This window comes from Labeo rohita, chromosome 2 (genome assembly GCF_022985175.1).
Source record: "Labeo rohita strain BAU-BD-2019 chromosome 2, IGBB_LRoh.1.0, whole genome shotgun sequence".
Lineage (NCBI taxonomy): Eukaryota > Metazoa > Chordata > Actinopteri > Cypriniformes > Cyprinidae > Labeo > Labeo rohita.
Window position 1 is genome coordinate 3502530 of NC_066870.1, and position 16782 is coordinate 3519311.

At 40.7% G+C, this 16782-nt stretch overlaps 1 protein-coding gene across 1 annotated transcript in view; it reads right to left on the minus strand.

The window, feature by feature from the left end:
* Positions 1 to 1434: 1434 nt before the first annotated feature.
* The window catches only part of LOC127153978 (corticotropin-releasing factor receptor 2), a 110828-nt gene continuing 95480 nt past the window's right edge, over positions 1435 to 16782 (minus strand). Inside the window, exon 12 of the mRNA XM_051095313.1 lies at positions 1435 to 5127. Within this exon, the coding sequence (XP_050951270.1) occupies positions 4987 to 5127 (141 nt within the window). The 3' untranslated portion in view covers positions 1435 to 4986. The remainder of the gene's footprint in view (positions 5128 to 16782) is intronic.

Here is a 16782-nt window from a genome sequence, read left to right on the forward strand (position 1 = left end):
CTGAATCCTGCACAAAACATCAGTCTGATGTAATCAGGAACTAATGCTGGCTAATGACTACATAAATGAAGTGTCAAGAGACAAGAGAGGCTCTTTCTGAGTTTTCGCAATGTTTTGTATTTAAACAGAGCAATAACACTGATTATGTAATGTCTATGTACATTGTTTACATCCTCACACTTTTAAGGCATTTTGGCTTTTTTTGTAAATTAAATTACAGAAAATAGATTATATACAAAGTATCATGGCAGAAAATCACACAAATAAACAAATATAAAACATGGTATTAAAACTACAAAATTAATTTCAAATTAAATGAAATACAAAAATGTATTCTTTGGCAAATATACAGTATTAATCATGAGGAGAAAGGTTTATCTTCTATTATCTACATAATTTACCTGACCAACTAGTTTTTGCACATTTTTATTCAAAGGTATGAAAATCACGTATCAGTGTACACTGTTGATATAGGATTGAAAAAACACCATCGCTTAAATCATATTAATGACCTTAATAACACTTGTCTAAGTCAAGTTTCACACTTGACTAATCAAATCATTTGAAAATAAAATACTGTCTTTCCTTATGTAAAGTATATTTACATGTATGAAGGACATCACACACACACACACACACACCAACGGCTCTTGTAGGTGATATGATGCCATGTAACTATTCCAATATAATATTATGTGTCTCTTTACGGAAGTATTATTCTTTGTATTATTTTAAAAGAGACAAATACTGTGGATTTGTATTCAGTCATGTCTTGCAACTAGCCAATGTGTTTTCAATATCATTAGGATTACTACAAGTCAATGTATTAAACCATTTACACTGGTTTTGATCTTTGAGACCTAAAAGGATTTGTTGTCATGTCAGAGAACATTAGTACTGTGGCCTTAGCTATCATTCAAATATATTTCTGAAATTTCAATTGTATAATCTATAGCTGATGTGTACGAAGTTTGGTGAAGATCTCATAAATGGCCTAGAAGGAGTTTCTTAAAATAGTATGTCTCTTTAAAAAAAAAAAAAAAAAAAAAAAAAGGTAGAATGGCATATAAACAAAAATAAATAAATAAATACTGTTGCTTTATGCAAATATTCAGAAGAAACAACTTAGACTTTAGCATAACTCAAAGCAAGAAATTAAGTTGCATATTAAAGTGCCACTTTGTGGCTGATTTTGGAAGATTTGGTACATGTTACTAGTGAATATTTTTAATGGTTAATGGATAATGGTTGGCATTGACATTACTAGCTGCTAAAATTTGGCTGCTGTGATTTGCAAAGAATATGGCAGCATGGCCTGAATTTGACACAACTTGCTGTACACACACACACACACACACACACACACACATATATATATATATATATATAGATATATATATATATAGATATATATATATATATATATATATATATATATATATAGATATAGATATATAGATAGATAGATAGATAGATAGATATAGATATAGATATATCTTTGCATTGCTTTGATGTATCCCAAACATTTTTAGTAATGATTTTTCATGAGGGTGATACCAAGTTTCATGTAAATTAAACCTACAGTCTAGGAGCAATTAAACATTATATATTTTATATTTTCTCTAACTTGATGTTGCCTCTACTAATTTTAAAAAGGCTTTTAAGTTTACTGACTGAGAGACAGATGAATAGACAGATAGATAGGTTAAAAATGTTCTGCCCTTTTAGTTATTAAGGGTATGTTTACATGACAATGATTTGCATTTTTGAAAAGTAGTCAAATAACAACATTGTCAAAAAGATCTGCATTCACACGGATCCATGAAAATGACTTAAATGCTCTATCATCCATGACATGCCAGCAGTTGAAGACATCACATTTGTAGTAAAGTCACAGAAGAAACGTTTTCTGCTTGCACTCATTTAAATGACGGCAGTGAAAAGCGACCACATTCAAGCTTTAAAAAAAGGTGAAAAAATATCACAGAATGTTCCCACATGACTCCTGCCATATATATTCAAAGTGTTCTAAATGCAAATTATAGAGTTTGGTGGAAAAAAAAAAAATGTATAGATTGGTTTTGTAATAATCTTGACCTCAGCTGCTTCTCTCCTGTGCACGGCTGCATATTCATGAGACTGAATGAAGTTGAAGCAGCAGTTTCTTCCAGTTCACCCAAGAAATGCACACAACCGCACAATCTATCCCATCCCTAGGAATGATAATTAAAAATCACTTTAAGATCATTGATGGAGTTCTATGCAAAACAATGACCGACATTAGTGTCAGTTTCAGATGGTTTGTCTAGCTTCAAAGTGAGAGAACTTATGAAAGCGATACCATGAAGCATTGGCCCTTGCAATTGTTGAAAGAATGATGTCCAGAGTGAAATGGCATTTGTATTGGCTCAAGATGAAGAATGTTGTTTGAAGGCTCCATTTGTTGTTAGACTGTGAGCAGTGAGTAGCCAACGGAGCACTGCTGGATTCTCGGCATGTCAGGCAGGATAACTAGGATAATTACTGCTGTATTTCAGCGGCGCTGGATAACTTTTGGACTAGCTAGTAGAGGTTGCCACATCTTCTGCTGCGGTAGAGATCTGAAGTCTCTAGTTCCAAGTGTGATTCAGATGCCAAGTGTGGACTAAACTTAGATTATTAAGATTATTTTATAATAGAACTCTGGGACTTTTTTTTATAATAAATTGATTTGCCTGATCAGTGTGCTGAATGCTCATCCGTTCCCTACCCTAAAAAATTATTATTGAGTTCCTGGAGTGTCTTTACCTACTCTAGGTGGCACAGTCAGCTACCAGTTATATTTGAAGAAGTTGTTCACTTCCAGAATAAAAATTTCCTGATAATTTACTCGCCCTCATGTCATCCAAGAATACATCCTTCTTCATTAAGAAAGAAATTTAGTCTTTTGAGGAAAACATTTCAGAATTTTTCTCCATATACTGTACATTGTAAAAAATAAAAAACACAATTTGTTGAGTCAGCTTAAAATAATTTGTTAGCCTGCTGCCTTAAAATGTTAAGTTCAGTCAACTAAAATAAGTTTAGTCAACTTGAAATGTTAAATTGTACTAAGTAACAACTTAGATATTTGTGTTTGCTAAACTTAACAGATGGGTAAGTAACCCAGCTGCCTTAAAAATTTAAGTTGATTCAACTCAAATATCTAAGTTGTCACTTAATATAATTTAACATTTCAAGTTGAATAAACTTTTTTTGAGTTGACTGAACTTAAAATTTTAAGGCAGCCAGGTTACAAATTATTTTAAGTTGACTCAACAAATTGTTTTTTACAGTGTGGTGGACTTTAATGCAAGCCAACGGGTTGAAGGTCCAAACTGCAGTTTCAATGCAGATTCAAAGGGTGGGATCTACACGATCCCAACCGAGGAATAAGGGTCTTATCAAGCAAAATGATTGTCCATTTTCTAAAAAAATAAAAATGTATATGCTTTTTAAAGGGTCATGAAACCCTAAAACACATTTTTTGAGATGTGAACAGATTTGTACAGACTGCATTTCAGTGAAAACACTAATAGCACTCATAAATGTTATCAAAAAGTGGAAATTGGTTATTTTTTCATTTTGAGCAATTTCGTTCTTCTGGGTTTAAAAGTAAAGTCGAGGTTACGTCACGAGATGTGACGTAGAGCCAGCCCTTAGAATGTGTTATAGATAGACTGCAGGGGCGGGAGAGGGCCGTTTCTACATCACTCGTTACAAATGCTTGTCTTGCAGTAGATCTGTGATGCATGTCTATGACTTCACACATTGCGTAAACATGTTGGAAAGGTCACGTGTGACTTCGGCAGAAGTACCGACCCAGTGTTTACAAAGTGAACATGCAAAGTAAGTCCTTTACAAAACGCCCTTTACAAAAAATGTAAAACAACAATGTCAGATGATTTTGAAGTTGGAGAAGAAAATGAAATGGAGTTTTTCGTCCTACCCTACCTTTTTGAACCAGAGTACACAGACGAAGAACTAACCATGCGTGACTTTTCCAACTTGATTGTCATAGAGCTAGAGCAAGATGAGCATGAGTAAATTATCAGGATTTTTTTTTTAATTCTGGAAGTGAACTAATCCTTTAACTCTTTCCCCACCAATTTTCCATCATTTCGGAGACAGCGCATCCCTGCCATTGAATTTTCTGGCTTTCAGTGTTTTTACCGTATAGGTAGGAGACGCTATTAAATATCTTCTGAAAAAATATTGGAAGTCTGGATCAAAACAGTGAAGAAGAAGTGCAGAAAGAAGCAGTCTCATATGTAAGCAGATGCATATGTAAAATAACACAATTAAACATCAAACAGCATAAACTACCAAACTTTAACAAATTAAATGTTGATCCAGGAAGTGGTTAAGAACTGTGCAAGTTTATGGACTCTATCTACTCCATCTATGTTTTGATCATCACCCTGAATCTGATTCAGATACTGTAATCTTTTACAGAAATGCGATTTTCTTATCTTTTTGGTCAAATGTTGCTTTTTTTAAATAAAACTTGCCCACATACAAGCGTAGATTAAAAAAAAAGAATGGATGAATGCATGAATATTTTAAACCAAAAATATTTTTTAAAGCAAAGGCTCTGTTCTTTTAAAGGCTCTGCAACTTAAAAAAAACACTGGTAGGGAAAGAGTTAAAATACAAATCAACTACGACAGATAGATAGATAGATAGATAGATAGATAGATAGATAGATAGATAGATAGATGAAACAGATGCTAGGGTGTTCTGGATGGCTGCAATCTACTGAGTGAAAAGAAACATTTCATCAGTTCCGTTGAAACCCTTCAGTTCAGGCCCATTGACAAAATTACACAGAGATATAAATCAAATTCACTGCTTGTCGGATGTCACTTCTGACCATTAAAGGCCAAAAACAATCACTTGGTCTTTCGTGCCACTTGCAGTCCAACTGTGTGGCTGAATTATTAAAGAGGAAAAGCTATTGTGTAAAGGTCAGACGGCCGTGGTCTGCTTGATGCTATGAAAGCTGATGCGGGTGGGGGAAGTGGGGATGGACATGGCTCTCGCCACTCTGACTCGCAGCGCGTGATTGTCCTGCCAGCGATGCCAACGTTTTCTGGCTGCAGAACGTACCTGTAAAAAAAAAAATGCAATTTATGGCATTTTACTTTTTGCATTTTAACTTTTCCACACTGATTACGGAGGACAATCTGCAGAATTCCAATGGACATGGTAAAACATACTACACGGTTTTTTTTTTTTTTTTAATGCATTTATTTAAAATGCATAGCTCATTGCTTTTGGTTGCTAGAATGTTCTGAATCGTGTCTCCTTAAAGCATCCTAAGCTTGTGTAGATTACATCTTACAGTATCTTATGTAGATTGCATATTACAATTCGTTTTACTTTTCCTACCTGTTGCAGTAAATTTTTTACAATGTTTTTTACAATGCTGCATAAAACATCTCTTCTGTGAGCACTTAACTGCATCTTTGTATTACGAGCACTTGTCTTTATGATGAATCACTTGTATATCACTTTGGATAAAAGCATGTGCTAAATTAATAAATGTAAATGTTAAATAAATTAATGAACAGGAATGAAAAGGAATTAGTAAATAAATAATGTGGACTACAATAATTTGTTTATGGCATGATTGCTGAGATACCTTTTTAAATTCAGAGAGAGTTAAAGAAAAAAAAGTAAATCCAAACATAGCATGTATGTTTCTGAATGTCAGTGCTACTTCTGCTATATTCTCACACTTAAAACAATAATTTGGTATTTCTCTTGTACCATTGTCCTCTTTTATAAAAAGGAATAAGTCACCTGCCAGTTCTCTCCCAAGTGGTTTCATCGTTGACAGCATTAAGTCTGAGTATGATTCAGTAGGCTATAAAACACTTTTAACTGTCAGGAAATTACTTGTCTTTATTTTGGTTCAATATACAGTGCACAGCATAAATGAGTACACCCCCTCTGAATAAATATAAGAGATGTATTTTCTTAATGATTACTAATACAATTCCTGGAAAGATTGAAATTTATTAATTGAAATGTATTAATCATATACTTAATAAAAACAACAAAATAAATGTCAATATTTTCTGTAAAATAAGTAAATTCGCCAATTTTGTTTAAATGACGGATTGCAGAAATGAGTACACCCAAGATTTAATTCAGCAAATGTATAATATTCTAGTATTTAGTATGTCCCCCAGAACTCCAGGTACACTGCTCTGACTCTTCTTGGCACTGAGTGTACAAGTTCATGACCAATTTTCACATCTGTCCTGTTTAATTCCTCAAGGACAACCTCCTTAAATGCCCTGGTCTTTAATGGGGAGTTTTGCTCAGCTCATCTCTACAGAATCCCCAACAGCTGCTCAAGAGTGTTAAGATTGAGTGGAGTATCCACTGTATGATTTTCACCTTGGGAGAATGGATATCTTCATTGTCATGCTGAAAAAATGCCCAATAATGCAGGGAATGAGGGGAGAGTAGCATCTTCAGTTTCAGTTTATTGTATTACATCACACAATGGTGTGTGAATTCACAAAAGCATTGATAAAACACAATTCCAGCACACTTTCAGCACTCATACATCCCTATAGAAGAGCTTTACTACCACTGAACATCACTATGGGTACCAGGCACTTTTCACTGTACTCCTCTAGCAACACCAGAACATTTTGGATGCTTTTGAATCTGAAATGATCAACTTGGTGTCTTCAGACAAGAGTATGGTTTCCCAGAAGTCTATATTTTTTATATATGGATCTTGGAAGAGGTTAAATGAGTTTATTGTGGTTTAGCTACAGTAGGTGATTCTAGTGGTGACAACAACCAAGCATGTCACTTCTGCAGGACGTGTCGTACTCTGCAAGATAAAGTGTCACTCTTTTCAGCTTTTGCCAGTTCTGAGACACTTGCGTGGTATTTCTCCTGCTCTCTTTCTAGCAAAAATTCACTCATCACTAAATAAAAAACTTAAAGTGAAGGCCTGATTATTTCAGGAGCCTTGTCATAAGTCCATTGTTTTTGAATGTCAGTGTTACTTCTGCTATATTTTCACACTTGAAACAATAATTTGGTATTCCTTTTGTACCACTGTCCTCTTTTATGCTAAGAAATAAGTCACCTGGCAGTTCTCTCCCAAGTGGTTTCATTGTTGCCAGCATTAAGTCTTAGTATGATTCAGCAGGTTATAAACACTTTCTTGTCTTTAAATGTTTTGGTTCAATATACTTACCTGTTGATCAAATATAGCCTTAAACCTACACTTAGTAACCTTTAAGCCCCGTTCACACTACAAGTGACAGGCAGCGACAAAGCGACACGATCCCATTCATTTAAATTTTTCGGCGACAAGAGCGACATCGAGCTACAACGGCCGTTGCCGACCAGATGGGGCATGTCCAGCGACGCGACAAAGTCGAGAATCCCTCAACTTTATGCAAATGAAGAGCGACTTTCGGGAGCCAATAGGAAAGAAGACGGTAGAGCTCATGTGATCGTTCTCCTCTCAGCCATAGATAAACATACTCAATGGAAAAAAGTAGGCTCTGCTTTTCATTCGTTTTTGTTTGTATGTACAGATTTAATTTATATTTATATTATATTTAGTCTTTTGCCTCCAAAATGTTTGTATTTAGCGGGCAAGAAACCTGATTCGCTGTCAAGGCAACCAGTAGCGAGAACGCCCACTAGCAACCTAGTCGCCAGCCTCTGGACAGAACAGAAGTCGCTGCTAGTGTGAACGCAGCTTTAGGAGGGTGTACTCATTTTTGCAACACACCATTTTATCACCTTGATAAGAAAATCTTATTTTGCTGAATAATTTTGACATTCTTCTTTGGTAATTGATCAAGCTGGCTTGTTAGAACATTATATCTACAAAGAACCCTACCATTTCTTCTAAGTATAGAGTAATTGCTGAATTTATTAAGTTTTAGAGGGGGTATACTCATTTATGCTGTGCACTGTATATACAGTAACAACAATAAGTCTGTGAACTGGATTCTTATATTGCTTACTCAAAAAATGTAGGGCCGCTGGAATGCTAATAAAGCTTTTGAACCATGCTGGAGCCTCTGATCTTCACATAATTCACAATTATAGACAAACACAGTATGATTAATTACACACAAACAGTTGTACTTTTCATTGACAGAGCAGACTGGAAAAAGTAGGTGAACCTCTGTGATACAACCTCTAAAAAGCTATATGGACTCAATTAAGGAATAAAAACTGCACTGGTGTCCTGCCCTTCAAATAAAGGCACACTAAGCCTGGTTACTGATAAATTTGTTGCTCTCAAGAAATACTGGTTAATGTGCATCATGCAAATAAACAAAGGACCCAAAAGTAAAGGCAGTTCAGAATATTTACTGAAAACCCACAACATTTTTTTTAGGGAAAAAAGGGCACTGGACACCAACAATAAAACCTTTTCCCAGTTATGAAGCATGGTAGAAGGAGCACTGTGGTTCTTCTCTGCTCCAGGGTTTGGATTCTGTGCAAACATTGAAAGAACAATCCATTCTAAGATTTATCAAGGGATTTTACAGGGGAATGTCAGCACAGCAGTTCATGACTCCAAGCTTTAGAAAGGTTAGGCGATCCAAAGTACACAAGTAAATCAACTAAAGGTTAAAAAAGAAAAAATATGGCTTTTCCTGAGTCCTGACCTTAAGCCAATTCATATGCCATGGCATAACCCAAAGAGAGCGGAGCTTTCAAGACAACCTAGAAATATTCATAAAATGAAACCGATTTGTGGGGAGAGATGATCCAAAAAATAGAATAAAAAAATAAGCAGCTACAGAAAATGTTTTAGTCTGCATTTCTGACAAGTTATTAAATTCAAGAGTTTACTTACTTTTTTCACCCTGCACTGACAATGATTATTCAATGTATTCAGTAAAAATGTTAGAAGTACAGCTGTTTGTGTCTTATTAGCACATCAGTGGCGCCATCAATGTCTGTCCGCAGCTCCCAGCTATGACTCAAGAGGCTGTTCAGAATCCCGGTGGGCCACAGAGCACCACTCACATAGTTTTTCATTAAACTGCATGATGTTAGTCACAAATAGCTGTTAACTTCTCTTTCGTTGTGTGACTTCCTTTAGGCTTACAGTGCCACTGTGTAGTATATTAAGTTATAAAAAAAGAAAGTTAGATAGTTTCCTTTTTATTTTTACACAGTGCTATGTTAGTGGTTGATGCAGATATTATGCAAACACCATCTGGGTGTGATGATTGTCTGAAGCCTGTTCAGAATCATGACAATTTGCAAACTACGCCCACCGAGGCACTGCGCCTCCAGTGCCCCAAAAACACATGCATGCACCATCACTCAGATTTCTCTTCTTCAGGAAGATGCTTCATCTGCCTTAATTTGGATAATTATTTTATTATTGGATATCACGTTTCAGCAACGCACGTTGAGTAGAGGTTTATCACTTCTCATGGTGGAACGCGATATCTCAGTGGACTTTATTATGAGCGAGGACATGCACAATAAGTGTCCTTTAATGCTGAAGCTGATCAGTGTATACTAGGGATGTCACAGTACTCAATATAATATCGAACCATTCTGTACGACATCCACGGCTCAATACGTGTTTGTGAATTTCTCTCAAAATTTGCTGTGTGTGTGTCCCTGATTTCACATGATGAGATGAGGAAACGCCTCCCCATTTATATTTGAAAAAGCAACACTTGCAGAGCATCTTTCCTTCTAATAAAATGCAATGATAAGCCTTTCTAAATTTTCTGTCCAAAAAAAAAGAACATTATAACTTATTTTTACTTCACAGCATCAGTCGAGTGATTGAAATAACTTCCTTTTGTGATCTGATGTGGTTTCTTATCATAGAATGAGGTAGACAATACATTCTATACTGTATGTTGAGTAGCAATGGCTTACAAATATACATAATCATTATGAAAATACCCGAGATGGCTTGAAGAACACAGATAAACCATATATTATTGCAGACGAGTGTTTACTGTTCTTACAGTTCATCATTCAAAATGTTTAAAGTTATATCTTGTTTTTATTCAGTTACAGCAATAGCGATGCCTCTATCCATATTATGGATTATCATGGCTGAAACGTCATCAGTGTTATCTCTTTGACGCTTATGTGGATTTTCTGCACGAAGGCGCCCTCTGGTGTCCAGTATGAATGAAACCCATCCTATTTTGTGTAAAAATCGGAAAAATACCTCTCTCAAAAGAAATATTAAGCAGACATGTAATAATCCACGCTTTTTCCAGTGTACAGAGGTCTACAGGAGTATTTTGTTGTTAATTAGATGCAAAAAAAAACAAAAAAAAAAAAACAAAAACAAAACACTCATATGGCAAGCTATCAGAAAGCAACTGAACCAAAAACCGTGGTTAAAAACCGAACCGTGGATAAACTGTATTGTTGCATCCCTAGTGTATACACAGTGTCATACCATTCCAGATATTTAATAGTTAACATACAGATTAATTACCCACCTTTTTCCTGATTTTTCTGCATTTTTAAGTTGACAGTTTTTGAATTTGTTACCAGATTATTTGACAAGCCTTTGGCGACAGAAGCACTGTTGCCATCCAAAGCAAATAAAGAAAGCATCTAAAATAGCAGTAAAACAATCCTTTCTGTGACCTACTTTCTGATTTTCCAATAACTTAAGCACTTTTGAGTAAGTTCTGAAAATGCTGAATAATAATAATACTATACCAGCAATGCTACGCAGCATAAATAAATTATGCAGATTTAGTACTTTATTTTTGTTTCACTGTTTTCTGCATATTGTTCCAGTATTTATTTTCACTTGGTGATTGATTATTTGCCAGTTATCTGTCATTTATTAATTTGAAACTAGAAACATATTATTATATATAGTTCTAAAAGATGTAACATGGCCTCTGTTCAAATCGCTTGATCAGCTTCTGAAAGAATTCTGACTCTTTAGATGATCTTGTTATTGGTCTTGGCACCATAAGAGGATTGGTGATTTACAGCTCTTATCCAGTATGTATTTTGCTCTGAATCGGATGAAGGTTTTGCTTACCACTCTAAGGTTGCCTCCAATCCATTTCACACATTCAGGTTGTGATATTTTCTTCTTTGACCTTTAAGTCAAAGGAGGCTGAAAGACTGCACAGGCTTTGTCTTGTGAGAACATTATTGATTTATGTTAACCGCATGAGACAGAGCCATAAATCTGCTCAGCTGTTTGCTTGTTTTGATGGCCGCAACAGGGGTGAATGAAGGATGTCACAATAGGTTAAGAATGTGATTTTTCTTCCTCACATGGGTTAACTTTGCTTCTTTGCATTCAAACTCACTTGAGCATACAGATTTTAAATGATGCATAATAGCAAAATGATTCAACCCTCAAAAACTATTTGTAAAAATCTTTTGCCCTAGAATAGTTTAGTCTTCATTCAAGTGCAAGATTTGAATTTGAAATGGACAGAGCAATGTGGACCTGACTTACATAAAATGCTTATTAAAAATAAGAAGGGCTCAGAAAAAAAAGAGCTATAAAAATGATCATATTATGGGCATTTTATTTTAAACCTGTCATCATTTAATCAGTCAGTCATGAGTGAGGATGTTTTTGCCTCCATCTACACACATTATATTACTAATGGGCAAACAGAGAATGACACAGCTGACGTAGTGACAGTTGGTACTGACATGATTTGATTTGATGTTGGTGGTCTAGATATGTGATAAGATGAGCCTGATGACATCTTGATTAGAAGAATATTAACAGTCTTGCCCACGGTCATAACAAAAATTAGTTACACTTTATAATAACTGTGCGCTATGAATCATTATTTAAACATTAGTAAATAGTCAATTCATCATTTATAAAGCATTGTCCCAACATTAATAGAATGTAGTAAGCCGTTTAAAATTTAGCTATAAATGCTTTGTTCTTGATTTATAATAAATGCATTTTAATAATTTATTAATGATCAATTTATCATTTCAAATTAACTATTATATTATTAATACACCAGTTCTTTCAGTGTTGTCGTTGGTTCATAAGATCATTTAGAAAGTGTAAGTAAATGATTGATAAACTATTTAAATATTATTTAGAAATATAGTAATAGTTTGTTAATAAATGCTTTATATACCACATCTCCTGTAATTCATTATTATTTCAGGTAGTTTATATATATATATATATATATATATATATAAATATATAAAATATAAAAAATCCATTGCAAACAGTGAGTCACAAAGAAGTGCATAGCATAAAATGTTAGTGTGGCCAATTCGAAATAAATACTACATTTTTCTTTTTTAAAAAACAAACAAACAAACAAAAATAAAAAGGCTTACAATTAGCTGAAATAGAAAAACAAATATATTCAACAAATGATCAAAAATGTATTTTTATATCAGAAATGTTACTGAAAAACAAATATATTCAACAAATGATCAAAAATGTACAGCTGTACACTTTGTTTTTTTGTTATTTTTTATTTTTCTATGACATCTTTTATATCAAGACAGCTAAATCTTGATTTTTAAATTGCTATTTCAATTCAATTATTTCTATGCTCTGTATCACAGTTCCCCTTCAGTCGTTTCACTACGACGTTACATATGGGAACTCGCCTGAGAGTCCAATCATCTCTGAGCCTTATTCAAAAGGCCAGTGAACATTGGCGAGTGGTATTTGCATGTCGAGCCACTCCCCCGTACATACGGGTATATAAGATGGCAGCATGCAACCACTCATTCAGATTTTCGCTTCGGAGCCTCGTCTCGAGCTTGAAAAAAAAAAGAAAAAAGAGTTCCTGTTAAGAGTTCCTGCTCTCTCTCCGCTGGCGTGCTGCCAACACTAAAAGAGCTTAATCTAAAAAAACGTTTGGCAGCCGCCAGCGAGATCCTGCGGGCTGCCGTTGTCACGGCAAGAAGAGCCACCTTGCGATCCAGCGAGCCTCCCCGTTTGAGTGCACAGTTGTGCCGCGGTCCTCCCTGGGCAAACTGGGATCTAAAAGAGCAAATTTCTCATGGCTGTCGAGGGCATTTTTCCCGGGATGTCTCTCCGGCCGTGCGCTTCTGCATGCGGCAGTTTCCTCGCCTTGCTGGACGGACATGATCACTGCCTCACGTCCCTGGCCGAGAGCACGCTGAGGCAGCATTCACGGATGGTTCATGCGTTCATTGCGAACGCATGACCATGGCCGCGTTAAAGTCCCGCCGCTCGTTCGTGAGTAGGCTCCCCTCGTTGCCTTCCCACGGTAAGTCGTTGAGACGTCAAGGTCTTTCGGCTACCGCGGCGAGGCACTTGGGGGACAGACAGGTGACCGTGCAGAATGCTCCGCCGGCCAGCAAAGCCCCGCGGACTTCTGCATCACCGCCCCGTTGAGTGTCCAAAGCAGTTCTGCATCTGGCCGGGCCGAGTGTCTCCTTTGGTGCTCCACAGGAGGTTGAGATGTCTGCTACAGCATCAGAGGGAGAGTCGGAGGATGAAGCGGACGTCTCGGCGGACGCCGAACTTTCGGCTATGCTCCTCCGAGCCACCAAGGAGATCGGTCTGGAGGTGCCCAAAACACCACCGGCCGATCCTTCAAGGCTGGATGACTGGTTTCTGGGGAAGGCGCCCGCGGCACCGCCGCGCTCCCCCCAGTACTTTTCTTCCCGGAGGTGCACGAGGAGCTGGTGAGGACGTGGCAGGCTCCGTATTCATCTCGCCCACGCCCCAGCTCCTCTCCCCTCGCCACCCTCGACGGCGGGGCAGCCAGGGGTTATGTGGCGATCCCTTAGGTTGAGCGCGCAGTCGCGGTGCATTTATGCCCGCGGGCGCTGCCACCTGGCGGGATCAGCCCCATCTCCCCTCCAGGGCATGTAAGCTTTCGTCCGTTCTCGCGGGCAGGGCTTACCACGCCGCTGGACAGGCTGCCACTGCCCTGCACGCCATGGCGACCCTGCAGGTTTACCAAGCCAAGGCATTAAAACATCTGCACGAGGGTGGCCCTGACCAAGGGGCGATGCAGGAACTCCGTGCCGCCACCGACTTCGCCCTCCGGGCGACGAAGGTGACGGCACGTTCCCTTGGCCAGGTGATGTCCACAGTAGTGGTACAGGAGCGACACCTATGGCTGACCCTGGCCCAGATGGCAGGCGTCGACAAAGCTCGCTTTCTCGACGCTCCCATCTCCCAGGGCGGCCTATTCGGCGACACCGTCGAGGACTTTGCCCAGCAGTTCTCGGCGGTCCAGAAGCAGACGGAGGCGATAAAACACATCCTCCCTCGTCACGACAGTGCCACCACGTCCGCGAGGCCTCAACCTCCGCCTGCCCGTCGCCGAGGGCGCCCCCCTGCGGCTCCAAAAACACCAGCTTTGTCCCCCGCCGAGGCACACGATGCCAGACTGGCGGCCCGACGAAATCGAGCTGGCCGCGGGAGACCGGGCCAGCTCGAGGGACCGGCCAAGAACACCCGCAGGAGAGCTGCGAAGCGTCCCTGACGCGGGCACCCCAGAGGTGAAGGAGATTGCTCTTTGGGGGATGACAACACCTACGTCCCCTATCCCGGTGGAGGACCGGGAGCCGCTGTGCGTTCAGACGCTGCCGTCGGCCCAGGTCACCAGGTTTGGTTTGCAGCCATCGACCTGAAGGACGCGTACTTTCACGTCTCGATTCTACCTCGACACAGACCCTTTCTATGGTTTGCTTTCGAGGGTTGAGCGTCGTATCAGTACAAAGTGCTGACATTTGGCCTGTCCCTCTCTCCCCGTGTCTTTACGAAAGTCACGGAAGCTGCCTTATCCCCCCTCTGGCGGATGGGCATTCGCATTCTCAACTATCTCGACGACTGGCTTCTCATAGCTCACTCGCGGGATGTGTTGTGCGAACACAGGGACCTGGTGCTCCAGCACCTCAGCCATCTGAGCCTTCAGGTCAACCGGGAGAAGAGCAAACTCTCCCCAGTGCAGAGGATCTCTTTTCTCGGTGTGGAGCTGGACTCGGTCAACATGACAGCCCGCCTCACCAACGAGCGCGCGCAGTCAGTGCTGAATTGTCTGAACTCATTCAGACACAAGACAGCGGTCCCTCTCAAAACATTTCAGAGGCTCCTGGGGCATATGGCAGCTGCAGCCACGGTGACGCCGCTGGGCTTGCTTCATATGAGACCGCTTCAGCACTGGTTACACGATCGAGTCCCGAGATGGGCATGGCACCATGGCACACTCCGGATTGGCGTTTCCCTGCAGTGTCGCCGCCTGTTCAGCCCGTGGTCAGACCCGGCCTTTCTTCAGGCCGGAGTCCCTCTGGGACAAGTCTCCAGGCATCTTGTGGTTTACACGGATGCCTCTTCCACAGGTTGGGGTGCTGTATGCAATGGGCAAGCAGCCTCGGGCTCCTGGACAGGACCTCGACTGCAATGGCATATCAATTGCCTAGAGTTGTTGGCTGTGCTTCTTGCTCTGCGTCGCTTCCGACCGATGCTGCGCCACAATCACGTGCTTGTTCGCACCGACAGCACTACGACCATAGCCTATATCAACCACCAAGGTGGTCTTCGCTCCCGTCGCATGTCACAACTCGCCCGCCATCTGCTCCTGTGGAGTCAGACGAGGCTGAAATTGCTACGTGCCATTCACATTCCAGGAGAACTCAACCGTGCAGCCGACCAGCTCTCACGGCAGTCCACCCATCCTGGAAAATGGCGACTCCACCCCCAGGTAGTCCAGCTGATTTGGAGCCATTTCGGCGAAGCCCAGATAGATCTGTTTGCCTCCCCCGAATCCTCCCACTGCCAGCTGTTTTACTCCCTCAGCGAGGCTCCCCTCGGCAGGGATGCACTGGCACACAGCTGGCCTCTGGGGCCCAAGTACGCCTTTCCCCCAGTGAGCCTCCTTGCACAGACACTGTGCAAGATCAGGGAGGACGAGGAGCAGGTTCTGCTGGTTGCGCCATACTGGCCCACCCGGACCTGGTTTCCAGACCTCATTTCCCTTGCGGCAGCCCCTCCCTGGAAGATCCCCTTGAGGAGAGACCTTCTTTCTCGGGATGGGCACAATTTGGCACCCGCGTCCCGACCTATGGAACCTGCACGTCTGGCTCCTGGACGGGACGCGTCAGACCTCTCCGGCCTTTCACAGGCCGTGATAGATACTATCACTCAGTCTAGAGCTCCCTCTACGAGGCAGGCCTATGCACTGAGATGGGGTCTGTTCGTTGACTGGTGCTCCTCTCACGGAGAGGACCCACAGAGATGTCCGATTGCAGTAGTGCTTTCCTTCCTGCAGGAGAAGGTGGAGCGCAGGCTGTCCCGTTCGACTCTCAAAGTGTACGTTGCTGCCATTGCAGCGTATCACGATGCAGTGGATGGAGCATCCCTTGGTAAGCACCAACTGGTCGTGAAGTTCCTTAGAGGTGCGAGAAGGGTCAATCCCCCCAGACCGCACCTCGTACCCTCTTGGGATCTCTCCGTCACCCTCCAGGGTCTACGGGAGGCCCCATTTGAGCCACTCGCGTCAGTAGAGCTGAAATATCTGTCTCTTAAGACAGCGCTCCGGGGACCTACAAGCCTTCTCTGTCGACGAAGCGTGCCTGGAATTCGGGCCCGACGATTCTCACGTCATCCTGAGACCCTGGCCTGGCTATGTGCCCAAGGTTCCCACCACGCCTTTCCGCGATCAGGTGGTGAACCTGCAAGCTCTGCCCCTGGAGGAGGCAGACCCGGCCTCTGCGCTGCTGTGTCCAGTCCGCGCCCTCCGTATATATGTGGACCACACTCGGCACTTCAGA